At 38.4% G+C, this 27,417-nt stretch overlaps 2 protein-coding genes across 10 annotated transcripts in view; both read left to right on the forward strand.

Moving 5' to 3' along the window:
- Positions 1 to 112: 112 nt before the first annotated feature.
- TLR6 (toll like receptor 6) lies at positions 113 to 22,000 on the forward strand. Of its 9 annotated transcripts, none has more exons than XM_059163449.1 (4): positions 300 to 363; positions 10,504 to 10,564; positions 18,481 to 18,654; positions 18,837 to 22,000. In XM_059163449.1, the coding sequence occupies exon 4, from the start codon at positions 18,906 to 18,908 to the stop codon at positions 21,285 to 21,287; it is 2,382 nt and encodes a 793-aa protein (XP_059019432.1). In that variant the 5' UTR covers positions 300 to 363; positions 10,504 to 10,564; positions 18,481 to 18,654; positions 18,837 to 18,905; the 3' UTR covers positions 21,288 to 22,000. The 9 variants fall into 9 exon arrangements, with proteins under 9 accessions (XP_059019406.1, XP_059019425.1, XP_059019432.1 ...); XM_059163457.1 differs by having other exon boundaries at positions 302 to 363; positions 10,504 to 10,568; XM_059163474.1 differs by lacking the exon at positions 300 to 363 and adding an exon at positions 4,916 to 4,995 and having other exon boundaries at positions 10,504 to 10,568.
- Positions 273 to 27,417, forward strand: part of TLR1 (toll like receptor 1) — a 35,571-nt gene continuing 8,426 nt past the window's right edge. The window contains exon 1 of the mRNA XM_059163534.1: positions 273 to 363. The gene's annotated coding sequence lies outside the window, so the exon portion shown is untranslated. The remainder of the gene's footprint in view (positions 364 to 27,417) is intronic.

Genomic DNA, 27,417 nt, shown 5'->3' on the forward strand with positions numbered 1-27,417 from the left:
AGCTCCTCTCTGGTGACGGTTCAACAGAGCGGCTGCATACTCTCAGAGATTAATCTTCCCTTAGAAGGAACCTTTTCCTTCCCACTGAAATCGTCCTAAACCGTCTGCTCGCACGAATTTAAAGACTGGATTACAGTTTGAGTTCCTTAGCCCAGAAAATCGGGCTGACTCATGGACTTTTCACGTGATCTTTGGCAAGGAAATTCCTACGTCGGTGTAATTCCAGGAAGGCTCAACAGATGGCACAAAATCGTTTCTGTGGCACCGCTTTGCTTAAACCAGGGACCTGCCTTCGGTCAGGCGCTCGGTTTCCCTTGCGTTTTGGAAAGGACTTTCCTCTTCTCCTGGGAAAGGAACACCGCGGTAAGTGAGCAGGCTTTTCTGGATTGTTCAAAATATGGCAGAAGGACCTCAAGTATGCGAGAAAATGCCAACCATGGCACAGGAGAGGGGTAGCCCTTCTTTGGAATGTTTGCCGGATGAGTTTCAGTGTCCTTTGAAAAAAGTTGCGGCTGTCCTTTTCATTTCCAAGAACCATGAAAAGTGGGGTGTCTTCACGGCTGTCTTGAAGAGAGGTTAAAAAGAACTGGCACTTGCAGCCATAGTTCACGGAAGACACTAACTGATGTCATTTCGTCTGTTTCTGTCTGCATTTCTCACCTCTCCCTCTTGTTGCTTGCTTCCAGGGACGTTGACTGCAGTTTCTGCCCCTTGCGCAGAAGTATGTGTTTTTCTAGTAAGTTATGTGTTTTTCTAGTAGACCTGAGCCTTTGCTCCCCCTCATCACTGGGGCTGTAGCCGTTCCTTCGTATCTGTCACTCATGAAGCACTCTGAAAGCAGGGATTACACCAACGCTCTTCCTATCTCTATCCCCAGCACCTGATACCTGGCACAGCCATTAAATAAACATTTATTAAATGCAGGAAGTGGCAGGGATGGGTCTAGCGCTGCTTTCTTCCAGGTCTCTAACCTAAACCTGGGCAAATAAAGCGATGTCGTTCTTTCTTTCTTACTTGACTTAACCAGGGACTCGCATTTATCTCAATGTTTTGTTCATCGTGTCTTTTTCGTGGTTTCAATGTTCATAGAACCTATCCACCAGAGTTTTTTTGTTTCTCCCCCATCGAAATAGAGTGTCCATCTGTCTTTTTTTTTTCTCCCTCTTCTTATTGGATGCATTAAAGAAAAAAATAAAAAAAACTTTACCTTTGATCTCTTTACTTCCTTTTAAAACAAATTATGTACTCTCTGACCGTCTTCTTCCTCTTTCCCCTCTCCTTTATTTTGCTTAAGTAGAAAGGCTCCTGGCTGGCTTGTTAAGTATATACAGTAGGAGCTGCTTGAGGATATAAATACCCTTGGAGCAATATTTGTGTGGGGGGGGGGGTAGAGGGAGGCGGGTAGGATGTTCTCAGCTGGTCCACCTTCTTACATGGTGGCTGAGTTTCAGTCCCCTGAACACAGACACAGTGGAGGGGTATCTCACTAACTAGTGTCAATGATCCACTATCGTGTGAAAGAAATTTTCTGTATGTATCAAAATTCCAAATAATACAAGCATGTTTCTCTAAATATAAAATATGTTGGGGCACCTGGGTGGCTCAGTGGGTTAAGCCTCTGCCTTTGGCTCAGGTCATGATCTCAGGGTCCTGGGATCAAGCCTGGAATCAGGCTCTCTGTTCATCGGGGACCCTGCTTCCCCCTTTCTCTCTCTGCCTGCCTCTCTGTCTACTTGTGATCTCTCTCTCTGTGTCAAATAAATAAATAAAATCTTTTAAAAATATATATAAAATATGTTTACATTAGCTATATTTTGAGCCAAATCTTTTGAGTCAAGAAAATGTTCAAAATTAGAAATTTTGCAACTACAAGCAAAATATAAGAAAGAGAATGAAATATCTATGATTCAGAGATCCAGAAATAATCACTGTTTGCATTTGATATATTTCTTTCTATTCTCTTTTGCCTAAGGCTTTATATATTTTGTCAGGGTTTAATCATATTTTACAAAATTCGAGTCCTACTACATACATGATTTTGTATCTTTTATTCATTATGTTATTTATAATTTATATTTAACATAAATATAAACTATATTTACATAACATTTTCTTTTTTTTTTTAAGATTTTATTTATTTATTTGACAGAAAGATCACAAGCAGGCGGGCAGGCAGGCAGAGAGAGAGAGAGAGGAGGAAGCAGGCTCCCTGCTAAGCAGAGAGCCCGATGCGGGGCTCGATCCCAGGACCCTGGGATCATGACCTGAGCCGAAGGCAGAGGCTTTAACCCACTGAGCCACCCAGGCGCCCCTACATAACATTTTCTATTACTTCAAAAGTATAATATTTGAGGCTGCATGATGTTCCATGTTATAGGTATACAATAACTAATTAAACTGTTTTCTACACTAGACAATATTATTTTTTTTTCAATTTTTCATATGTCACAAGCATTTTCAGAGTAATATTTTTATGTGTATTTCTGATAATTCCTTTAGGAAAAAATTCTGAGAAGTGTAATTGCTAAAATAAGGATAAACATGTTCTTAAGGAATTTATGTTTGTGAACAAATTGCCCTTCAGAAAGTTTGTACTAATTTTTCATTCCTGCTGGTAATAAACAAAAGCTTTTATTTTAGTCACACCTGCCAATACTGGCCATTATAGTTTTTAATTCTTCCAGTTTGGTAGGTAAAAATAATTATACTTTTTTTAATTTTTAAGAAATAAAAAGTCCCATTTGATCACTTTATCTTTTTGTGCTTAAATATCTTAAATTATAGAAGTCCTAACATTCCCTCTGTAAAACCGTCATTCTGTATCTTTAAAAGATGTACGTTTTCCTACATGGCCAAAGCATTTATCAAAAATGAACATTTACTATTATTTTTTTAAAAAGATTTTATTTATTTATTTGACAGACAGAGATCACAAGTAGGCAGAGAGGCAGGCAGAGGAAGAGGGAGAAGCAGGCTCCCTGCTGAGCAGAGAGCCCTATGCGGGGCTCATCCCAGGACCCTGGGATCATGACCTGAGGCAAAGGCAGAGGCTTTAACACACTGAACCACCCAGGTGCCCCAACATTTGTTATTTTTTAATAGAATCTAATGCTGGGTCCATCTTAAAATCCTTTCTCCTTCTTTTATTCAAGTAACTTCTTTACTGGGTCTGTCTAAACTGAGATTCAGAACATGATTCATCTAAATGTTATGTCCTGGCTTGTTTAATATGCATTTTTTAAAATAATTTTTTTAATTTTTTATAAACATATAATGTATTATTAGCCCCAAGGGTACAGGTCTGTGAATCACCAGGTTTACACACTTCATAGCACTCACCATAGCACATACCCTCCCCAATGTCCATCACGCCACCACCCCCTCCCCACTCCCTCCCTCCCCCATCCCTCAGTTTGTTTTGTGAGATTAAGAGTCTCTTATGGCTTCTCTAATATGCATTTTTAAAAAAATCAAGTATGGTTGACAGGCAACATTACATTAGCTTTAATACATTAGTATCAGTTTGCAACTTTGTGATTCAACAAGTTTAAATGTTATGCAGTGCTCATCACAAGTGTGGTTACCATGTGTCACCATAGGATGCTATGACAATGACATCGATTATATTCCCTACAATGTAGCTTTTATCACCTTGACATATTCTTTCCGTAACTGGAGGCCGGTACCTCCCACTCCACTTCCCCCATTTTGCCCATTCTTCCCACCCCTCTCCCCTCTGGCAACTGCCTGTTTGTTCTCTGTATTTAGGGTCTGTTTTCTACTTTTTGTTGTTTGTTTGTTTTGTCTTTTAGATCCTACGTATAAGTGAGATCAAGGTACTTGTCTTTCTCTCTCTGACTTCCTTCACTTAGCATTACAGGTCCCTCCACGTTATTGCAAATAACAAGTGTAATTATGTTGAGGTGTATAAATACTGTATAAATATCTTCTTTATCCATTCATCTATGGATGGACACTTTAGCTGTGTCTATATCCTGGCTTTTGTAAATAATGCTGCAGTAAACATAGGGAGCGTTTTTATCTTTTGTGAGATTGGGCATAATTCCTATTAATAACTATTGCTTTTTAATTCTTTGATATATTTTCTGAGCAAATAATGTGCTCTTTTTTACATATTTTTAAATTTTAGATTTTTAATTAGTTAATTTTAAACTATTTTTTAAATTGTTATAATTTTTAATTAGTTTTTAATTAATTGATTTTTTTTTGGAGAGAGAGTGAGTGCAAGCAGTGGGGAGGGGCAGAAGGAGAGAGAGTGAATCCTATGCAGGCTTCACACCCAGTGTAGAGCCTGATAGGAGGCTCCATCTCATGACCCTGAGATCATGACTTGAGCTAAAACCAGGATTCAGACTCTTAACTAACTGAGCCACCCATGCACCCCAACAATGTGCTCTTCTTAATTTTGAATGTTGAAAATAAGCTAAGAGGAAAATAAAACTCCCTTATAATCCCACCATGTAGAGATCATTACTTAATATCTTGATATGTATCTTAATTTACCCACATGTGTCTATACATACTTTTTGCTGTACATTTTAAAAATAAACCTTTGTCACTTACATATAGATGGTGTGCAATTTCCCATGAAATTAACTTTTCATCATTTTTAAAGGCCAATGGTAATATTTAATTATATGGAGATAACCATAATTTACTTGACAACCCACTATTTTTGGAAAATTAGATTTCCTTTTCAAAAAATAATTTATTTTGTACTGGCCACTTTTTCATTCCCTTTTACTGGTTTAACAGTTTTTCCATTACTTCTCTTGGATTTTCCAAGCTAACATTCATATATTTGAAAATAGTGATCAATTTATTTTCTGTATTCTAATATTTCTGTCTCTCACTCCTCCTCTCTCCCCACCTTAATTATAATGGCTGGAACATCTAGACTACTGTTAAATAACAGTGAGCATTCTTGATTTTGAATTTGACAGAAATGCCTTGGGACTGGGATGTTTAAGTTAGGTAATATATTTTTCATCAAATTTTCAAAGTATCTTTTCAATATCTACTTTAATTAAAGTTGTATTTTTAGGCAGAAATTAATGCTGAATTTAACAAGTGAATTTTTAACATCTGTGGAGATGTTCATCTGTTTTTCTCCTTTTATCTATTATGTATTATTGTCATAGATTTGCTAGTAATAATAAGTATTCTTGTAATATTAGAAATACCCTAATTAATCATTGCATATTATTCCTTCAGTAAGGAGCTAGATGGATTAGGATTTCTTCATTCTGTGCTTCTCCCCACCACCAAATGATTGGAATTTGTCCCTTTTATTTGTTTTTCTCATAATTACTCTTAATTTATAATATACATACTTAGACTTGTATTTTTCTAGCAACATCTTGAATTTACTGGATCTATCTATAGATTCTCCTTAATCAGGCAAGGATCATAGCATGATTTTAGTTCACTCTCTCCCTCTGCCCCACTGTCTACTAACTCCCTTGTAATTGTTGGCAATTTTAGTTCCACGTTGTTATTAAAATTTTTATCATCAATACTAATTGGAATTTAGCACTAAATTTTCCTACCTTCTTTGCAGAGTATTCCTTCCTGCATCCCTTTTATTGTCCTTTTTTTGCGGGGTGGGGGGACTCAGAGATTGGTCTGTCCTCTGGTAATTCAGATGGTGGATCTGTCTTCCAAGTCTTTTAGTAGTTCTTTGGCCTCTTGTGCTGTGTTTTGGGAAAATTTCTCTTCCTGGTCTTCCATCTCACAAATCCTCTCACATCAGCATTGCCACTCTGTAATTCAACTCATACAGTGAGTTTTCCATTTCAATTTTTAAGTTTTTAATTTCCATGAAAGTAAAACTCCATTCCTTTTAAGAATTATTCTCTCTCACTGAGGATGTCTATCTATTATCAATGGCTATTCTGCTCTTTTATGTCTGTTTCCATGGGTATTAGCTTCTCTTATATCCTGAGTTTGGTTCCTTTTTATCATGGTGTTTATTTTGTAAGTGTCATGCTTTTTGATTGTGCAACCCAAATTGTGGTTGACACTCCATGTCAAATTGCTTGTTGATCTGCTTTCATAGTCTGTTTGTCAGAAGGGTGGGCCAAACTAGTGTGTATTAATTTAATATTGCTGTTGCAGCAAATTACCACAATTCAGTGGCTTCAAAAAAAAAATCTACTGTCTTACAGTTACGTAAGTTAGTACTACAACATAGGTCTTGTTGGGCTTATATAAAGGTGTTGACAAGGCTGCATTCCTTCTGGAGGCTCTAGGGTAGAATCCATTTTCTTGCCTTCTTGAGTTTCTGAATTCTACCTGCATTTCTTGGCTCATGGCCCCTTCCTCATGGCAACTCAAACACTTCTCACATCACATCACTGACCTCTTCTGCCTCCTTCTTCTGTTTTTAAGGACCCTTGTAATTACATTGATTCTACTTGAATAATCTAGGATACCCCTCTTATTTTAAGATTAGCGAATTAACAAGTTTAATTTCATCTTCAACTTGAATTCCCTTTTTCCATGTAATGGCATATTTACAAGTTCTGGGATTAGGAGATGGACATCTTTGAAAAGCTAGTGTCCTATCATAGTCCCATCTGCTTGTGATTTTCAGAGACTTCTCTTGCTTTCAGTTCCCTGAAAGACTTCTCTTTCTGACTTTGTGTGTGTGTGTGTGTGCATGCGTGCACATAGGTTATTATTTCCTCCATCATTTAGGGGATTTAGAGCAAGAGGAGGAGGCTAGAATCTGTGCACATCACATTGTTGTTTCTCATAATTTTTATTTTATTTTTATTTTTTTATTGTGTTGTGTTAGTCACCATGTAATACATCATTAGTATTTGATGTAGTTTTCTAAGATTCATTGTTTACATATAACACCCAGTGCTCCATGCAATATGTGCCCTCCTTAATACCCATCACCAGGCTTACCCATCACCCCAATCCCCTCCCCTCTAAAACCCTCAGTTTGTCTCTCAGGGTCCACAGTCTTTCATGGTTCATCTCCCACTCTGATTCCCGCCCCCCTTCACTTTTCCTTTCCTTCTCCTAACATACTCCGTGTTACTCCTTATGTTCCACAAGTAAGTGAAACCATATGATAATTGACTTTCTCTGCTTGACTTATTTCACCCAGCATAATCTCCAGTCCCATCCATGTTGATGCAAACATTGGGTATTCATCCTTTCTGATGGCTGAGTAATATTCCATTGTATATATGGACCACATCTTCTTTATCCATTCGTCTGTTGAAAGGCATCTTGGCTCTTTCCATAGTTTGGCTGTTGTGAACATTGCTGCTATGAATCACTTTGAAAAACAGTGTGGAGATTCCTCAAAAAATTAAAAACAGAGCTACCCTATGACCTGGTAATTGGGATCTCATAATTTTTAAAGTTTGTAATTGAAGATGTGATTTTCTTGATTCAGAAAATGTTTAGAATGTTTAAAAAGATGGCTTAAAAAGTTTATTTTGTAGTCTGAAAAATGACTTTACAAATTTCTGCGAAAATTTATTCGACTTAAGAATCAATATTAGCAAATGCTCCATGAAACCTGGGGACTTAATATTCTTTTTTCATGGGTTCAAAGACTCTGTTAAATCCTTTATTACTTATTTTATTCAAATCCCCATATGCTTACCTTATGTGCTTGATCTATTTGTGGCCCAGAGAAATGCATTACACGTCTTCACTAACACTATCTCCTTGTGTTTTTAGCATTTCTGCTTTGTAAATTTTGATGCAGTTATTCATTGCGTGTCTTTATCTGTTGTATTTTCATTGTGATCTATTTGTTTTGAACCAGTATTAAGTAGTAGACTTTCTTATCCTCATTGCCAATTCTCTGATCCTTTCACCTAATGGAGTATTACATACACAAACTGCAATTCCTGATGAATACAGCCCCCAGTTCTCTTATCTTTGCCCTTTTACAAGTATTGTTATATGTGTTGTGTTAGTCACCATGTAATACATCATTAGTATTTGATGTAGTTTTCTAAGATTCATTGTTTACGTATAACACCCAGTGCTCCATGCAATATGTGCCCTCCTTAGTACATGCAATATGTGCCCTCCTCTTTTACATGCACATATCCTGTTTTCCCAATTCCATTCACTGAAGAGACTACATTTTCCTTATCAAGTATTTTTGATTCCCTTGTCAAATATTAGTTGACTGTGTATACATGCAATATGCACCCACCCTCAAGTGCTTCCCTACCTCTTATTCAGTTCTTTTCCTCCCCCCAGATTTATTGAGATATAATTGATTTGTATAAATTTAAGACCTATGATGTGATAATTGATACATATATATCTCTATATATCTATATTTATGTATACCTATTGCAATAGGTATACATAATTAACACATCTAACACCTCACATAAGTACCTTTTATTTTCAGTTGTGAGAATCTGCTCTCTTAGCAACTCTCAAGTATATAAAACAGTACTGTTAACATGCTGCACAGTAGATCCCCAGAACTCATTCATCTTATATCTGGAAGCTTTTACCCTTTGACCAACATCTCCTCACTTCCCCTGTCTCCAAGACCTTGACAACCTCCTTTCTATTCTCTGTTTCTATCAGTTTGGCTTTTTTAGATTCTCATATAAATGAGATCATACAGTATTTATTTCACTTAGCATAATGTCCTCATGTTCTATCCATGTTGTCACAAAAGGCATTCCATTTTATATGTACCTCACATTTTCTTTACCTATTCATCTGTCATTGGACACTTAGGTTGTTTTCATGTCTTGGCTATTGTGAATAATGCTGCAATGAATATGGTGATCTACTATTTTCTGAGACAGTGATTTCATTGCCTTTGGATATATGTCCAGAGTGGGATTGCTGGATCATATGTTAATTCTCTTTTTAATTTTTTGAGGAAACTACTGTTAGCCACAATGGCTACACCAGTTTACCTTCAGTGGTGTGCAAGGTTTCCTTTTTCTCTACATTCTTGTCAACACAGGTTATTTTCTAGGTTTTTTTTTGATAACCATTCTAATGAGTATGAGGTGATAGCTCATTGTGGTTTTGATTTGCATTTCCCTGATGATCAGTGACCTTGAGCATCTTCTGATGTACTATAGGCTATCCATATGTGTTCTTTGGAAAAATGTCTATTCAGGGCTTCTGTCCATTTTTTAACCAAATTCTTTTTAAAAACTTATTAATATTAATTTTAATATTTCCTATTGAGTTATCTTAGTTCCTCATATACTTTGGATATTAATCCCTTATCAGATAACATGATTTATAAATATTTTCTCCAATTTTATAGGTTGAATTTGCATTTTGCTGCTTGTTTTTTTGTGTTGTACAGATGTTTTTAGTTTGATGTAGTTTCATTTGTTTATTTTTGGTTTTGTTGCCTATGTTTTTGGTGTCAGATCCAAAAAAATATTGCCAAGACCAATGTCAGGGAGTTTTCCCTTATATATTCTTCTAGGAACTTAATGATTTCAGGTTTTTTGGTTGAGTTTTTAATCCATTTGGAATAAGCTTTTTTGAAAGTGGGGTAAGATAGGGATCCAATTCTTTTACATGCACATATCCTGTTTTCCCAATTCTATTCACTGAAGAGACTACATTTTCCTTATCAAGTATTTTTGATTCCCTTGTCAAATATTAGTTGACTGTGTATACATGGATTTACTTCTGGGCTCTCAATTCTGTTCCACTGGTCTACATGTCTGTTTTTAAGCCAACACATACTGTTTTGATTACTACAGCTTTGTAGTATAGTTTGAAATCAGGTAGTGTGGTGCCTCTAACTTTGTTCTGCCCTAGGATTGCTTTGCAAGTTAGAGTCTTTTGTAATTACATATGAATTTTAGAATTCTCTTTTCCACTTCTGTGAAAAATGCCATTGGAATTTTAATAAAGATTGCACTGAATCTATAGATGGCTTTGGGTAGTGTGAACTTTTTAACAGTATAATTCTTCTGATCCATGAATACAAGATATCTTTCCATTTGTTTGTATCTTTTTCAGCTTCTTTCATCAATGTCTTCTAATTTTCAGTATACAGGTCTTTCATTTCCTTGGTTAAAATTATTCCCAGATATTTTAGTCTTTTTGATGAATTTGTAAATGGGATATTTTTTCATTTCTTTTTCAGATAGTTTGTTATTAATACATAGATATGCAACATTCTGTTTGTTGGTTTTGAATCGGCAACCTTAACAAATTTAATAATTCTAACAGTTTTATTTCATGAAGTCATTCAGACTCTCTACATATAAGATCATACATCTGCAAACAGAGATATGCAAACAGAGGGAGGGACGAAATTCCTTCTCATCATTTGTCAAGGAGTCTATTTTCCTGAGACAAAGCTTGAGTATGACAGGTTTTCCCTAATAAGGCTCCTGATACCTTTTTATGGGTGTAGATGTTTTTGGATCCTACCATTAATTTTCTATCCTTCTTTGTTTTTGGTGGCAAGGTGGTTTTTTAAAAGTTTCTGTGTTTTATTAGGTGTTTTGGTGGACACTGGGAGAGGCTCTAGAAGAGGAGCAGTGAGGGACTTTTAAAAACTGTATGTATGTACGTACTTATTTATTTATTTTAGAGAGAGTGAGTGAGTGTGTGTGTGAACGGTGGGGGGTGGGGGGAGGATCAGAGCGGGTGGGAATAGGAGGGGGAAAGAATCTCAAGCAGACTCCATGCTGAGTGCCGAGTGCAGGCAGGGCTTGATCTCATGACCCTGAGATCATGATCTGAGTATGAGTCGAAACCAAGAGTTGGATGCTCAACTGACTAAACCACTCGGGTGTCCCTAGGGACTTTTAACCAACCATATGCCATTTTGTAATGAAATTCTCCAGCCCAGAAGAGTCTTTCTCTCCCAAAGAACGGTTAATGGAAACCCTACTTATCTCTTAACTGTTTTACTATTTCCAATATATCTTCAGGTATGAACTGTGGATCCTTTTGTTAATAAAACTGAACAAGTAGTCAACATCTGCTTTCAGTTGTTCCTGCTATGCAAGAAACAATATTAATATTAACAATATTAAGAAATGCTGTCTGCTCTTGTCTCCTGAGAACTTCTAGATGTTTAGCTGTGCAGATCAGCTCTTGAATAGGGTAGAGTGAAATCACATCCAACCCTTTGTTCTAGTCTCAAGTATGGAATGTGTGGGTTCATGTACCTGCCTCCACTCTTCAGATAAGTAATCTTTTCTCAATCACTTGACAACAGTGTCATGAACATCAGTGCCTAGAATTTGTTGTAGTACAGTGAGACTTTATAGGTTCTGGGGAAACTGTTATCCCATACATACAGCAGTTTTAGACTGACATGTACTTTTTAATATTTCACTCTCTTTTCCTGTTTTATCAGCATGTCAACTGTAGGGACTTGATGTTTTCAGATTATCAAATGCCAATTCCTGTCTCTCTCAATTTGTGGCTTTTGGTCTAGTGTGAATTGGAAAAGCACATATCCATTTTTATGGGAATTGTGTCAAATAATGAGATCCTGTGATTAAAGAAATTTCCCATGACCACAAAGGGTGGAGTATATGCATTATCTCATCTGCCTCTTCCCAATCTGTAAGAGTACCTCTAACATCTACCTGTAGGTGGTTCCAGGCAGGTGTGATTGTGGGCACTCTGGTGCAGGATTCTGCCCTCTGGCCACCACAGCTGCAACTGCTGCTTTTAGGAGGGTACAGTGGGAATTAGGCAGCTGTGGAACCCTCCCTGTCCTGCTAGCTCTTGCTCCCTGCAGGGGCTCATAAATGCTTTTCCACACAGATCAAAGCTGGAATGGTATAGACCCATGAGTTAGGGTTAGGTCTTTGTCTCTGGGACTAGATTCTTGCTTGATCTTTTGCACAATTATAGTTCCGCTGCTTTGTCTCAGTCACAAACCTGGTGTCTGTGGGCTAATGTGCCTGCTTCTACCCCTCAGCCAGTCATAAATGTCCAGTTTGGTGTACCTTAATCTAACTTCTCTTATGGCTCCATGAACAGTGGGTTCATTGCTACAACTGATTTTGCTAAGGTCCAGTTCATGGAGGTGGAGGAAGGAGGGGGTTCTTCCTTGTTTGTGTCCAAACTTGGCTTTATTCCAATTGCTACCCTCACAAAAGGATTTGTCCTTCAGATACCACAGAGATTCAGACACCAAGCCACAGGTGGATAGACCTTCCAACCTGTCAGCCACCCTCCTCCCCATTCCTTTTTTAAAAAGATTTATTTGTTTTTATTTGAGAAAGAGAGCATGTGAGCATGAGCAGGAGGAGGGGCAGAGGAAGAGGGAGAGAGAATCCTCAAGCAAACTCCCTGCTGAGCATGGAGTCTAATGTGGGCCTCGATCCCAGGATCCTGAGATCATGACCTGAGCCAAAATGAAGAGCTGGACGCTCAACCAACTGAGCCACCTAGGTACCCCCCCATGCGATAAATGGTTATCTCATGTTGCCTTGGCCATGCCTTGGTTAAGGATCTGAAAATCTGGCTAACTGCATGCATGGCTTCACAATGACCACCAGCAGCTTATCTCACACTCATCTAATCATTCAGAAGCCCTAATAAGCCACATTTGGTCCACTTTTCTTAGAAAGATGTAGGAGAGGAAATACAGCATCATCCTCTTACTTTGTTTTATAGTTCATACACAGTCCTTTTAACATGGACGCTACTTACCATTTAAGAGTCATTTATACCAAAAAGTAATGTTTTCTGGTAACACAGGGGACATTCTACATGTGTCAGGTTTTCAGAAAAGAGCTAGAAAATAACTCATTGGTAAGATTAGTCACTGGAGAAAGAGTTAATTGGGTTGTTAACACTTTATCCATGAGAAGTCACTGGCTGCAGCAGATGGCTGAGTTTAGTGCCAAACTGAATACTGGTGTCCTCTCTTGAGAATGTCTTACAGTTTCTGGAAAGAGCTTCTTGGTTGCCCTTTTGTACAATTTTAGATTATCAAACTGAGTGATACCACATTTTGGAGGGATAAAGGACTGCCTTTTAAAAGAGACTGAAGTGGGCATCTGGGTGTCTCAGTTGGTTAGGCAACTGCCTTTGGCTCAGGTCATGATCCCAGAATCCTGGGATCAAGTCCCACATTGGGCTCCCAGCTCCATGGGGAGTCTGCTTCTCCCTCTGATATTCTCCCCTCTCATGCTCTCTCTCACTCTCGCAAATAAATAAATAAAATCTTTAAAAAAAAAAATAAAAGAGAATAAAGTATCCTCTAAGCCAATGAAAAGAGACCATAGTCATGTTGTTAACTTTTAAGACAGTTGATTTAAAACTTTTGTTTACTAAGTCAATGCCTGTGCTTCTTCAGAAACCATTTCTATTAATTTTTTTTTCTTCTTTTTTTTTCCTGGTTTTTTTTTTTTTTTAAAGATTTTATTTATTTATCTGACAGACAGAGATTACAAGCAGGCAGAGAGGGGGGCAGAGAGGGGGGGGAGGGGAAAAAGGCTCCCTGCTGAGCAGGAAGTCCAGATGCGGAGCTCGATCCCAGGACCCTGAGATCATAACCTGAGCCGAAAGCAGAGGCTTTAACCCACTGAGCCACCCAGGTTCCCCCCCCCCCTTTTTTAATTTTTTAAAATCCATTTTGATTTTATTTTTTTGTGTGGTATAAGAAGTAGTCCAGTTTTCCCAATACCATTTTTTGAAGAGATTGGTTTTCCCCATTGTATAGTATTGACTCCTTAATTGTAGATGAATCGACCATATAAATGTGGGCTTAGCTCTGGGCTCTCTATTCTGTTCTATTCATCTATGTGTCTATTTTTGTGCAAGTACAGTTTTTTTCTTACTACAGCTTTGTAATATATCTTGAAATCTAAGGCACTGATACCTCTGCTTTGTTCTTTCTCAAGATTGCTTTGGCTATTCAGGGTCTTTTGTTGTTGCATTCACAAAATAAATCTCTTTTCATTATCCGTTATATAATGTAAACCTACTTAGATTTGAGGGGTGTTGAGAGTTTTTATCATGAACGGATGCTACAATGCTTTTCTGCATTATTGAAATGATCATACAATTTTATCCTTTCTCTTGATGTGATATATCACATTAATTGCTTTGCAAATACTGAACCACACTTACATCCCTGGAATAAATCCCACTTGAGAGTGGTGAGTGATTTTTAAAAATCTTATTAGATTCATTTTGCTTTTATTTTTTTTAAGTTTTTTTTTTTTTTTTTAATTTGACAGAGAGAGATATCACAAGTAGGCGGAGAGGCAGGCAGAGAGAGAGAGGAGGAAGCAGGCTTTCCACGGAGCAGAGAGCCCCATGCGGGGCTCTATCCCAGGACCCTGGGATCATGACCTGAGCTAAAGGCAGAGGCTTTAACCCACTGAGCCACCCAGGCGCCCCAATTTTGCTTTTATTTTAATGAGGATTTTTGCATCTGTGTTCATCAGAGATACTGGCTTATAGTTCTTCTTCTTCTTCTTCTTCTTCTTCTTCTTTTTCTATTTTTTTGGTAGTGTCTTTTCTGGTTTTAGTTTTAGGGTAATGCTGGCCTCATAGAATGAATTTGGAAGCTTTTCTTCATCTTCTATTTTTTTGAATAGTTTGAGAAGACCAGATATTAATTCTTCTTTAAAGTTTGGTAGAATTTGTCTGTGAAACCATCTGTTCCTGGACTTTTGCTTTTTGGGAGTTTTTTCAATTTATTTTTATTTTTTATTTTTTTAAAAGATTTTATTTATTTATTTGACAGACAGGGATCACAAGTAGGCAGAGAGGCAGGCAGAGAGAGAGAGAGGGAAGCAGGCTCCCTGCTGAGCAGAGAGCCCAATGTGGGGCTCGATCCCAGGACTCTGGGATCATGACCTGAGCTGAAGGCAGAGGCTTTAACTCACTGAGCCACCCAGGTGCCCCGGGAGTTTTTTTTAATATGGATCTAGTTTTATTGCTAGTAATCAGTCTGTTCAAATTTTCTATTTCTCAGATTCAGTTTTGGAAGGTTACAAATGGATTTTATCCATTTTTCCTGTTGTTCAGTTTGAAATTAAGAGAAAAAAAAATCCCATTTATGATTGCACCAAAAATAATAAAATACCAGGAAAAAACTTAACCAAGGAGGTGGAAGATCTGTACAGACTGATTACCAGCAATGAGACAGAATCTTGCAAACAAAAGTCCAGGACCAGAAAGCTTCACAGGTGAAACCTATCAAACATTTAAAGATGAGTTAATACTTATTCTTCTCAAACTATTCCAAAAACAGGAGAGGAAAGAAAGCTCAAAAATTCATTCTCTGAGGCCAGAATTACCTTGCTACCAAAACCAGATAAAGGCACAACAGAAAAAGAGAACTCTAGTATCAAAGAAAAATAGATACAAAAATTCTCAACAAAATATTAGCAAACTAAATTATTACAAAAATGATTCAACACAATCTCGTGGGATTTATTTCTGGGATTCAAGTGTGGTTCAACATTTGCAAATCAATCAACATGATATATCACATTAAGAGAAAGGATAAAAACCACATGATCAACCCAAATGATGCAGAAAAAACATCTGACAAAGTACAACATTTATTCATCAAAGAAAACACTCAATAAAATAGGTTTAGAGAGAACATACCACAACATAATAAAGGCCTTATTTGAAAAACTCACAGCTAACATCATACTCAACAGTGAAAAACTGAGAGCTTTGCCTCCAAGATCAGGATCAAGACAAGGATGTCCATTCTCACAAGGATGTCTTATTTAACATGGTACCAGAAGTCCTAGCCAGAGCAATCAGACAAGAAAAAGAAATAAAAGGCATCCAAATTGGTAAGGAAGAAGTACAATTTTCACTATTTGCAGATGACATGATAGTATATGGAGAAAATCCTAAAGAGTCCACAGAAAAGCTAATAGAATTGTTAAACGAATTCAGTAAAATTGCAGGATACAAAATTAATATGCAGGAATTTGTTACATTTCTATATACTTCTCCTCTTTTAAAATTAATGGACTCTATTTTTTTAGAGAAGTTTTAGCTTTATAGAAAAATTGAGCAAATAGTCCAGCAGTTTTTTTTTTTTTAATTTTTTATTTTTTATAAACATATATTTTTATCCCCAGGGGTACAGGTCTGTGAATCACCAGGTTTACACACTTCACAGCACTCACCAAATCACATACCCTCCCCAATGTCCATAATCCCACCCCCTTCTCCCAAACCCCCTCCCCCCGGCAACCCTCAGTTTGTTTTGTGAGATTAAGAGTCACTTATGGTTGGTCTCCCTCCCAATCCCATCTTGTTTCATTTATTCTTCTACCCACTTAAGCCTCCATGTTGCATCACCACTTCCTCATATCAGGGAGATCATATGATAGTTGTCTTTCTCCAGCAGTTTTCATATACCCCTTCTCCACTGTGTACAGCTTTTCCTATTACATTTTGCATTAGTGTGTTACATTATATAATTGATATATTATTGCTAACTAAGATCCGTAATTTATATTTGGATTCAGTCTTTGTGTTGTATAGTTCTTTGGGCTTTGACAAATGCAGAAGGTCCTGTATCCACTATTACATCATATGGAACAGCTTCACCATCCTAAAAATCCTCTATGCTCTGGTTATTCATCCCTCTCTTCTCCAAACACTAGTAACCATTGATCTTTTTATTTTCTCTTTAGTTTTGCCTTTTTATGAATACCACAGAGTTGGAATTATACAGCATGTAGCCATTTCAGATTTGTTTCTTTTACTTAGAAATATACATTTGGTTCCTCTGTGACTTTTTGTGGCTTGACCACTCATTTCTTTTCAGCACTGAATAATATTCCATTGTATGGATGTACTACAGTTTACCTTTCTACCAACTGAAGGACATACTGTTGCTTCTAGTTTTTGGTAGTTGTGAATAAAGCTGCTATAAACATCTACATGCACACTTTTTCTGTGGACTAGATTTTCAATTAATTTGGGTACATACCTAGGAGTATGTACCCAATATGGTCAGAGTATATTTATTTTTGTAAGAAGCTGGCAGACTGTCTTCCAAAGTGTCTATACCATTTTGAAGTCCCACCAACAATGAATGAAAGTCCCTGTTGCTCCAGAGCCTCACTAATATTTGGTGTTTCAGGATTTTGGCCACTCTCATTGGTATGTAATGGTATCTCAGTATTTTAGTTTGCAATTCTCCGATGACATATGATATTGAGTAACATATCATATTCTAATTAGCTATTTGGTGAGGTCGCTGTTCAGAACTTTTGTCCATTTTTAAATTGTTATTTTATTATTGCTGAATTTAAGAGTTCATTGTATATTTTGAACACAAGTCCTTCATCAGATATGTGTTGTGTAAATATTTTCTCCCCGCCAGGGGCCTGTATTTTCGTTGTCTTAATGGTGTCTTTTGCAAAGTAGAAAATTTTAATTTTAGTGAAGTCCAACTTTAACAATGTTTTCTTTCATGATTTTACTTTTGATAGTGTATCTAAAAAGTCATCTCCAAACCCAAAGTCAGCTAGATTCTTCTTATATTATCCCCTAGAAGCTTTCTAGTTTTATAGTTTATATTTAGGTTTATGATCCATTTGGGGTTAATTTTTGTGAAAAAGTATAAGTTCTGTGTTACAACTTCCCCCCACCTTTTTTTGTTGCATGTGGATGTCTTATATATAGTTCCAGTACCATTTGTTGGAAAGACGGTCTTTTGTCTTCGGAATTGCATCTGCTTCTTTGTCAAAGACCAGATGGCTATATTTGTGTGGGCCTATTTCTAACTTCTTTATTCTGGTCCATTGATCTCTCCATCCATTCTTTCACTGATCCCATACTGTCTTGTTTACTGTAGGTTTATAAGAAGTCTTGAAGTTGGGTAGTGTCACTTCTCTAACTTTGTTCTTTTTTTTTTTTTTTTCTGTAAATGGATAATACTTTCTAATTTATTTGCATGCCTCCTATTGTTTAAAGTAGGCATTTTGAGTATTGTAATGTGGTAACTCTGGAAATATAACAAGGTGGTAACTCAGATTCTCTCTCCCATGGTTTGTTGTTGCTACATGTTGTGGGGTGTTGTTGGTTGTTTGCTCAGTGACTGTTCTAAACTATTGTGTAAGGACTGTATTCTTTGTTATGTGTGCCCATTGACTTCTCTGCTCCATTAGCTTACTGGCTAGTTAGTGCTTTGATGGGGATTTTCTTAAACACCTAGGGAAAAAATAAAAGAAAACTTCTGATCTTTGTAGATTGGCTCTGTGTTGATGCATTTCCTCAATGCTTGTCCTGGCTATTTACAACTCTGCCTTCACAGAGTCAAAGGTCAGTCAGAGATGAAAGTTGAGGATTTTCTTATCTTTTTTGGGCTTCCATACGGCCCTGGACATATGTGTATCTCTTTACATTTTGTGGCAAACATGGGGTGTTACAAAGACTTTTCCCCCCATATCTCTCTTCCTTCCCTGGCTTTTTGGTTTGTGTGCTATTTGTCACATTTGTTATTCCTTGTTCTAGGTACCTATGGCTAGTATGTTTACCTTTAAAGGTTTTCAATAAACATTACCAAGCAGCCTACTCCAGCCCTGAGAAAATTCTGAAGAGGGTGAAACAAAGCCACGCCCCTGAGTGGACCCCTAAGAGAGTGCCCAGACAGGATAAAACACAGAACCATATTTCTTGGATAATAAGGTCTGTATTGCCTCCCCTGGTACCAACAAGCTACATAACTGGGAAAACATCACCCTTAACTCTGTGGACAGATATGACTCTTACAGTGAATGAAAAGATCATTAAGATTTTGTGTTTTGCAAGTGGAGGTTGGAGAGCCATCATCCAATATTTATATATCTTCATGTGTATTATATTTCTAGAATTTGGACACATATCAAGATGCTCTGAAGAACAGCAACAACCCTTTGGGGAATAGCCATTTCAACATCATGACCAAAGACAAAGACTCAATCACAGGAAGCTTTCACTTTGTATGCCTTGTGATCCTAATAGTTGGAAACATAATCCAATTTTCTGAAGAGAGTGAATTTGCCGTGGACATGTCAAATATGAAACTTACTCATGTCCCAAAAAACCTGCCACCAAAAATGAAAATCTTAGATATGTCTCAGAACCGCATATCTGAGCTTCATATCTCTGACATGAGCTATCTCTCAGGGCTTAAAGTTTTGAGACTTTCTCATAATAGAATCTGGTGCCTTGATTTTAGAATTTTCAAGTTCAACCAGAATTTGGAATATTTGGATTTATCTCACAATCAGTTACAGAATATATCCTGCCATCTTATCACAAGTCTCAAGCATTTAGACCTCTCATTCAATGACTTTGATGTCCTGCCCATCTGTAAGGAATTTGGCAACCTGACACAACTACATTTCTTAGGATTAAGTGCTACAAAGTTACGACAATTAGATCTGCTACCAATTGCTCATCTGCATCTAAATTATATCCTTCTGGATTTAGAAAGATATTATGCAAATGAAACAGAAAGTCTTCCAATTTTAAATACAAAAACACTTGACCTTGTTTTTCCTCCAAATCAGCTCTTCTCTGTCCAAGTGAGCATATTAGTTAATAGTTTAGTGTGCTTACAACTGACTAATATTAAATTGAATGATAGTAATTGTGGACTATTCATTACCTTTTCATTGGGACTCACTAGAGGTCCAACTTTACTGAATGTTACTCTCAGACATATGAAAACAACTTGGAAATGTCTAGTTGATATTTTTCGATCTCTTTGGCCCAAACCTGTAGAATATCTCAATATTTATAATTTAACAATATTTGACAAAATTGAGAAAGAAAATTTTCATTATTCTAAAACAACACTGAAGGCATTGAAAATAGAGCATGTTAAAAATGAGGTTTTCCTTTATTCACAGACTGTGTTATACACAATTTTTTCTGAGATGAATATTATGATGTTAACCATATCAGATACACGTTTTATACACATGCTTTGTCCTCCACCATCAAACACATTTAAGTTTTTGAACTTTACCCAGAATCTTTTCACAGATAGTATTTTTCAAAATTGTTCCCAACTTGTTAGATTGGAAACACTTATCTTACGAAAGAATAAATTAGAAGACCTTTATAAAGTAAGTCTCATGACTAAGCATATGACATCTTTGGAAATATTGGATGTTAGTGGGAATTCTTTGGAATATGATAGACATGATGGAGACTGCACTTGGGTTGGAAGTATAGTCGTGTTAAATTTGTCTTCAAATATACTTACTGACTCTGTTTTCAGATGTTTACCTCCCAAGGTCAAGGTGCTTGATCTTCATTATAACAGAATAAGCAGCATTCCTAAGCCAATCATGAAACTAGAAGCTTTGCAAGAACTCAATGTTGCTTCCAATTCTTTAGCCCACCTTCCAGACTGTGGTACTTTTAGCAGCCTTTCTGTACTGATCATTGACTCTAATTCAATTTCCAACCCATCAGCTGATTTCTTCCAGAGCTGCCAGAAGATTAGGTCCATAAGAGCAGGGAACAATCCATTCCAATGTACATGTGAGCTCAGAGAATTTGTCCAAAGTCTAGGCCGAGTATCCCATGAAGTAATAGAAGGTTGGCCTGATTCTTACAAGTGTGACTATCCAGAAAACTACAAGGGAACCCTGCTGAAGGACTTTCACGTGTCTCAGTTATCCTGCAACACAACTCTGCTGCTTATTACCATTGGGGTCACTATGCTGGTGTTGACTGCTACTGTGACCACCCTCTGTATCTACTTTGATCTGCCCTGGTATCTCAGGATGGTGTGTCAGTGGACCCAGACCCGGCGTAGGGCAAGGAACATACCTTTAGAAGAAGTCCAAAGAACCCTCCAGTTCCATGCTTTTATTTCATACAGTGAACATGATTCGGCCTGGGTGAAGAATGAACTGGTACCTTGCCTAGAAAAAGAAGGTATAAGGATTTGTCTCCATGAGAGAAACTTTGTTCCTGGCAAGAGCATCGTGGAAAATATCATAAACTGCATTGAGAAAAGTTACAAGTCCATCTTTGTTTTGTCGCCTAACTTTGTCCAGAGTGAGTGGTGCCATTATGAACTCTACTTTGCCCATCATAATCTCTTTCATGAAGGATCTAATAACTTAATCCTGATCTTGCTGGAACCCATTCCACGTAACTGCATTCCCAGCAAGTATCACAAGCTGAGGGCTCTCATGACACAGAGGACTTATTTGGAATGGCCCAAGGAGAAGAGCAAACATGGTCTTTTCTGGGCTAATATTAGAGCTGCTTTTAATATGAAGTTAGCACTAATTGCTGAAAATGATGCAGAAACTTGAAAAAGTCAGGGACTTCTATTTTAAAAAACCATCATTAACTTGGATTCTGATGAACATGATGGTTTTGGGTTGCTGTATAGGTGGTGCCTTTATTAGCTCTACACATTTGGAGAAGACTTAAGGAAAACTGTTTGCACTAAGCTAGGGGGCAAGGCTGGAGGCCGAGGTGTTGCTCAAACTTGCCTATTATAGGTACCTCCGTCCTCTGGTTCAACCATTCTGTTTCAAATGGAAATACTCTTGAGTAAATGCTCATTGAAGGACCCTTTCTCTCCCTTCTCCTTTCAGCCACAAATAGATTCTGTGTGAACAGGAATTTATGGGATTTCATGGCAGCAAGGAAAGGGTCAACCTCAGAAGTGTATACAGTGGCCCTAGGAGTATCTTTTTTTCTTTATTTTCTTCATTTATTTCTAGAGAGAGAGAGTGCATAAGCAGAGTGGGGGCAGAAGGAGAGGGAGATAGAGAAAACCAAGCAGGGTCCACACCCAGCACAGACCCCAATGTGGGGTCCAATCCCACAACTCTGAGACCATGACCCAAGCCAACATCAAGAGTCAGACACTTTACCAACTGAGCCACCCAGTCACCCTGGTCCTTGGAGTAACTTCTGGAGCTTCACTGTCCTATGAGTGAACTTTGTCATCCTGTTCAACTTTGGAGCTTGGGAAAAAATTAGACCAGTTATGGAAAATAAAGTTTTTTTGTTCACATCTGAGTATATTATTAAATTTTTGACCCTGTCATACAAATATGTAGTTAACCAGTTAACTCATGACTTCATAATTTACGTATATAAAGGGAAATACAGTTGACCCCTGAACAACATGGGTTTGAACTGCATGGCTCCACTCGTACATGGACTTTTTACAGTGTGGTACTATAAATATATTTTCTCTTCCTTGTGATTTCCTTAATGTTTTCCTTTTTTATCCAGTTTATTTTGTTGTGACAATACAACATATGATACATATAACATATAAAATATGTGTTGACTGATGTTATGTTATTGGTACGGCTTCTGGTCGACAGGAGGCCATTAGTAATTACGTTTTAAGAGTGTTAAAAGTTGGGGCGCCTGGGTGGCTCAGTGGGTTAAAGCCTCTGCCTTCAGCTCAGGTCATGATCGCAGGGTCTTGGGATCGAGCCCTGCATTGGGCTCTCTCCTCGGTGGGGAACCTGCTTCCTCCTCTCTCTGCCTACATCTCTGCCTACTTGTGATCTCTGTCTGTTAAATAAATAAAATCTTAAAAAAAAAAAAGAGTGTTATAAGTTATACACAGATTTTTTACTAATTAAGTTTTTGGTGTTAAATGTTGTACACAGAATTTTGACTACACAGGGGGTCAGCACTCCTAACCCCTCCATTGTTCAAGGGTCAACTGTATAGCCTTCAGTCCCAGGCTGTTGAGGGCAAAGCCATAGATTTATTTGTTTACAAAGGAAACTAATTTTATTTATAACTGGTTATCAAATAGGATATTTCTGGTTGTCTTAGAGTTTTAGCAAATGGCTGCCTTCTTGCTGTGTCCTCAGATGGCCTTTCCTCTGTGTGTACACATCCCCAGTGTCTCTTCCTCTTCTAATAAGGACACTAGTCATATTGGATTGGGGTCCCACCCTTATGACCTCATGTAACCTTAATTACCTCTGCAAAATCCCTATCTCCAAACAGAGTTGCATTCTAAGGTACTGGGACGTGAGGGCTTCAACATGTCAGTCTTGGAGGGGACACCGTTCGGTCTGTAACAGATGACTACACTGATAAATTAAAAAATCTTGTGAGGGAGACTTAGTCGTCACCATTATCCCTTCACCCTTTATTTAATTAATGTGTGAGTTTTTTGGAGCACCTGACAACCCAGCTAGAGAGTACATTTCCCAGCCTCCCTTGCAGCTTGATGTGGACATGTGACTGAATTCTGGTTGTGGGATATAGCTGGAAACTGTGCCACTCTGGGTCAGATCTCTAAGAAAAATGAGTCTGGATTCCTTTGTCCCTTCTATTTTTGTATTGGAGAGAAAATATGATCTGGAGGATCCATCTAGAACCTCTGGCCTCCTAACGGGCCTCTTCGTTTTTCTTCTTTCCTCACATATTCTCCAAACAGCAATCAGAGGGATTGTTTTTAAAGTGTAAGTTGTATCAAGCTACTCTCCTGCTTAAAACCTTCTAATGACCTCCCCTTATGGTTAAAACAAAATCCAAGCCCCTCAGGACCTGTCATCATGGTCTGCCTTCCACTCTGAACCACCTGTGCATCTCTTTCCTCTCTCCCCTTGCCTACCACCCTCCAGCTACAGCTGCCTCTGGCTCTTCCCCAATGCGCCACATTGAGTCCCACTTCTGTCCCCTCTGCACCTGGCACTTGTTACTCTCTTTGTTGAGATTATTCTTACTTCAGAACATGCCTAGCTGGTTCTTGCCATTCGTGTCTCAGCTTAAATGTCATCTCCTCAGAGAGACCTTCTGGAATTCCCAACCTAAGGAAGGATTCCTCTCTTTGGTTTCCTTTACAGCACACATCACCCTCTAAGTCATCCTGTTCACTTGTTTTCTGTTTCTGTCCACTAAAATATAAGCTCCAAGAGCAAAAGAACCATATGCCTCTTCCTTTCTGCTCGTCCTTGGTGCTAAGAACAGTGTGGTCCATTGAAGACCTTTAGTAGAACTTACTGGGTGAATGAATAGCTCTGAATGGCCATAAGCATAAAATGGCTTTGAAATCCTCATTTTTATCTTTAAAACTCGATGCAAACAGAGTGTTCCCTTCCTTCATCGTTGTTCCATACATGTACCTGCTCCAAATCTACTGCTGTAATTTGAGAAGTTTGTCTTCATATGCTCTTTGTTGTTAGCACCATGATAAGAATAAAAATTAAGTACTTCAGTAAGGTGATGGGTTAGGAGGAATGGGAAATGCCAAAGATGATGAGGGAGTGCTGCTGGCTTGAAAGGTTTTGGGCCAGCCTGGGGCAGCAAAAAGGCCCTGAGCCTTTGGCTGGGGTGGCCCTTCAAGAGGAGGGGCACACTGGGCACAAAGTTGGAATTGAAAGGGAGCTGTGAGCAAAGAAAAAATCCACCTAGCAGCCTTCCTGGATGTGTTTGTCTGCTAGGACTGCCACAGCCAAATAGTGCAGACTGGGTAGGTCAAAATACCAGAAATTGATTCTGTCACAGTTTCAGAGGCCGGAAGTCCAAAATCACAGGAATTTTTTTTTTTTTCTAAGATGTGTTTATTTATTTTGAGAGAAAGAAAGAGAGAACAGGGGAAGGGGCTGAGACAGAAGAAAAGAGGAAATCCCAAGCAGACTCCATGCTGAGTGCCGAGCCCCATGTGGGGTTCAATCCCACCACCCTGAGATCATGACCTGAGCCAAAACCAAGAGCCAGATGCTTAATTGACTGAGCCACCCAGACCCCCCAGCCACAGGGACTTAGAGGTTTTTACTTAAAGTTAGTTTATGAGAAATCTCAAGAGAGCCACGTGTAAATATATAGTTTTTACTTTTCCCCATCCAGCCAAGTGGATTCTGAAATTCTCCCCTTCTAACCTCCTAGTGATGAGCAGACATCAAAGCTCTCTAGTCCGTTTGAGGTATTAATATTGCGATCTAGTTTTAAAATTTTAATCTCCATCCCCATCTAAAGCTCATCTCCTTTCTCCATATCACTAGCAGAGCTTATAGCTCAATCTTGGTGCATGTACAGGAGGTGCTCATGGTCTGAGATACATAGTCCTGCCGCTCCCTCTTCTAGACCTGATGTAGGGACCAGGGGTGAGAGGTAGGAAGGCAGATGTCCTTTTCTATAGTTGTGCTGGTTAAGGTACAGAATGAGGAGACCTCAAACACAGGGGCTTAAATAAGATAAAAGCTTCTTTCTTTCTTAAATATAAGTCATATATAATCTGGAGGTCTAGGATAGGTAGTAGTATCTACTCCATAAAGTCATTCAAGAGCTCAGACTGGCCAGTTGGCTCTGTTTCCTGTGAAGGTGAGGTAATGGCAGGATGGTTAGGCCTACTTCAACTGCTTTTGAGAAAATTAAAGGTTTTTTAAGGACATGTGGATCTGTGCACGATTCCAAGTAGAGACGATTACAAGTGTGTTCATCCTATGACAATATGGAGGAAAGAAAGAAGTAGGTGGGCACCTGAGAATGGTGGGGAGGAGTTCCAGGACTCTAGAATGCTCAAGTGCCCCACCTCTAGACCCGGTTCACAAAGTCAAATATCTTTGGGAGCCAGAAGCTGAATTCTTAGTCAAAGAGGACTCTCATCTCCTGTTAGGGGTCTGAGAGAAGAAACAGTTGACATGGAGGAGAAGGAGGTTCATTCTTTCAGTTTCAGAAATATATTTATAGACACAGTTCCTCTATTAAGTCGCGAGGGGGTAGAGAGAAACAGAGAGAATGACAGAGAGAGGGAAGTTGGCCTTGCTCACTGTGGAAGAAAAAGCTGATTATAGCAAGAAGTTGTATGCAGTCTATGATGGCACATCATGGAGTCTTTGGCTGGGGACAAGTTCTGGGGCAGACAGTGGGCATTTGTTGGCCCGTCTGTTGTTATTGTTGCTATTTTAAAAGAGTGGAGCTGTCAGAATGGTTCCCTCAGCGTGCAGGTAAATAACCCAAAGGAGGTGTCTTAGACCTTCCCGGACAAAAGAGACTGATAAATAGCACAGTTTTCATAATGGAGGGTTTAAAAAAAATTTTTTTTAAATTTATTTCACAGACAGAGATAGGCAGAGAGAGAGGAGGAAGCAGGCTCCCTGTGAGCAGAGAGCTCGATGCAGGGCTTGATCCCAGGACCCTGGGCTATGACCTGAGCCGAAGGCAGAGGCTTTAACCCACTGAGCCACCCAGGCGCCCCTTCATAACAGAGTTTTGAAAAATCACTTTTTGAAAAAAGTTTGAAAAGATCAATGGCAAAAAACTGGAGCAAACAGATTTTCTCTGAAAACCAATTTCTCAAAGAAAAAGACACAATTGGCATCTGTCCTGTGTCAGCACATGATCTTCCCTCTCCATGAGTCTGAGCGGAACTTTGCTCTTGAACCCTTCCTCTTTCCTCTCTCAGTCACTTTTAATAGTGGACTGATCGGGAGGAAACACCGGAGTGAGCTGACTAGGGTGAAAGAGAGAGCCACAAAAATTCTATTTAAATACAGGTCTATCGTCAACTCACCAAACCCTGTGCTACATGTGAGTAGAAAGAAGACAATGAGTTTATACTTACTATGTAACTTCAGTGGGATTCAGTAGATGGCATAAAAGAGCTTTTCTCTCCGCCCCCCAGCATTTAAAAGTAGTTCCCAGTGAAATGAATGTTTGAGGAAGTACTTCAAGTTCTTACTGACTGCCAATGCGACAAAAGGGGAAGGTTGTGTTGGTAAGTGACTTTTTTTAAAAAATTCTATAAAAGAAAATAATGGTTTAACAGTTATTGGACATAAGAATGTCAGAAGTCTCTACAAGTAGGAGATCATATGGGTTTGGGGTGTTTTTCTAAATACATTATTTCTGCAGTGTGCTTACTGTGTTTTGAATTAGCATTTATCAGTTTCTCATCCGAACTCAGAGAAGGGGTGGGTGTGTGTATGTGTGTGTGTGTGTGTCTATGTGTTTTGTGTGTATTTGTTTTTCTTTTGATGACACCTCTTCCCAAGCATGGCTTGCACTCAGAAACTGTATTTGAACCGGGAGATGGAAATCTGGATCTCAAACATCTCACGGTTTTCTTACAGAGCAGCTAGCTGTTGGCCGCCGGTGGTACTGGTCCCATTCCTCCCTTTACAGTGAGACCAATGAGGAAGATGGGCGGGTCTAGATAAATTACTCCTGGAGACAGTGGTACCAAACAACCCTTTTTGTTTTTACGGTTAGGCTGATTTTAATTTTTCTCTCTGGGCTGTTCCCACTAGACACTTTTTCCCGTTTTCTCAAGCCACTGAAACTCTTCTGGGCACTACTAGTCAGGTGCGACTTATAGGTTTAGAAAATGTTTCCCAGGCTACACCCCATTTGATCAAAAGAATTGAAAGTAAGTACATCTTCACAATACAAAGCCAAAGTTTACAAAACCACATAGGAAATAAAGCCAAAATGCTCTTGAACTGGTTCTGATGC

This window comes from Mustela lutreola, chromosome 1 (genome assembly GCF_030435805.1).
Source record: "Mustela lutreola isolate mMusLut2 chromosome 1, mMusLut2.pri, whole genome shotgun sequence".
Taxonomy (NCBI): Eukaryota; Metazoa; Chordata; class Mammalia; order Carnivora; family Mustelidae; genus Mustela; species Mustela lutreola.

Bases quoted from the DNA above. Each gene is read 5' to 3' on its own strand.
- TLR6 (XM_059163423.1), top strand. From the start codon at position 172: ATGGACTTTTCACGTGATCTTTGGCAAGGAAATTCCTACGTCGGTGTA. The intron at 364-18,836 runs GTAAGTGAGCAG...TTATATTTCTAG, and splicing joins CCTGGGAAAGGAACACCGCG to AATTTGGACACATATCAAGA.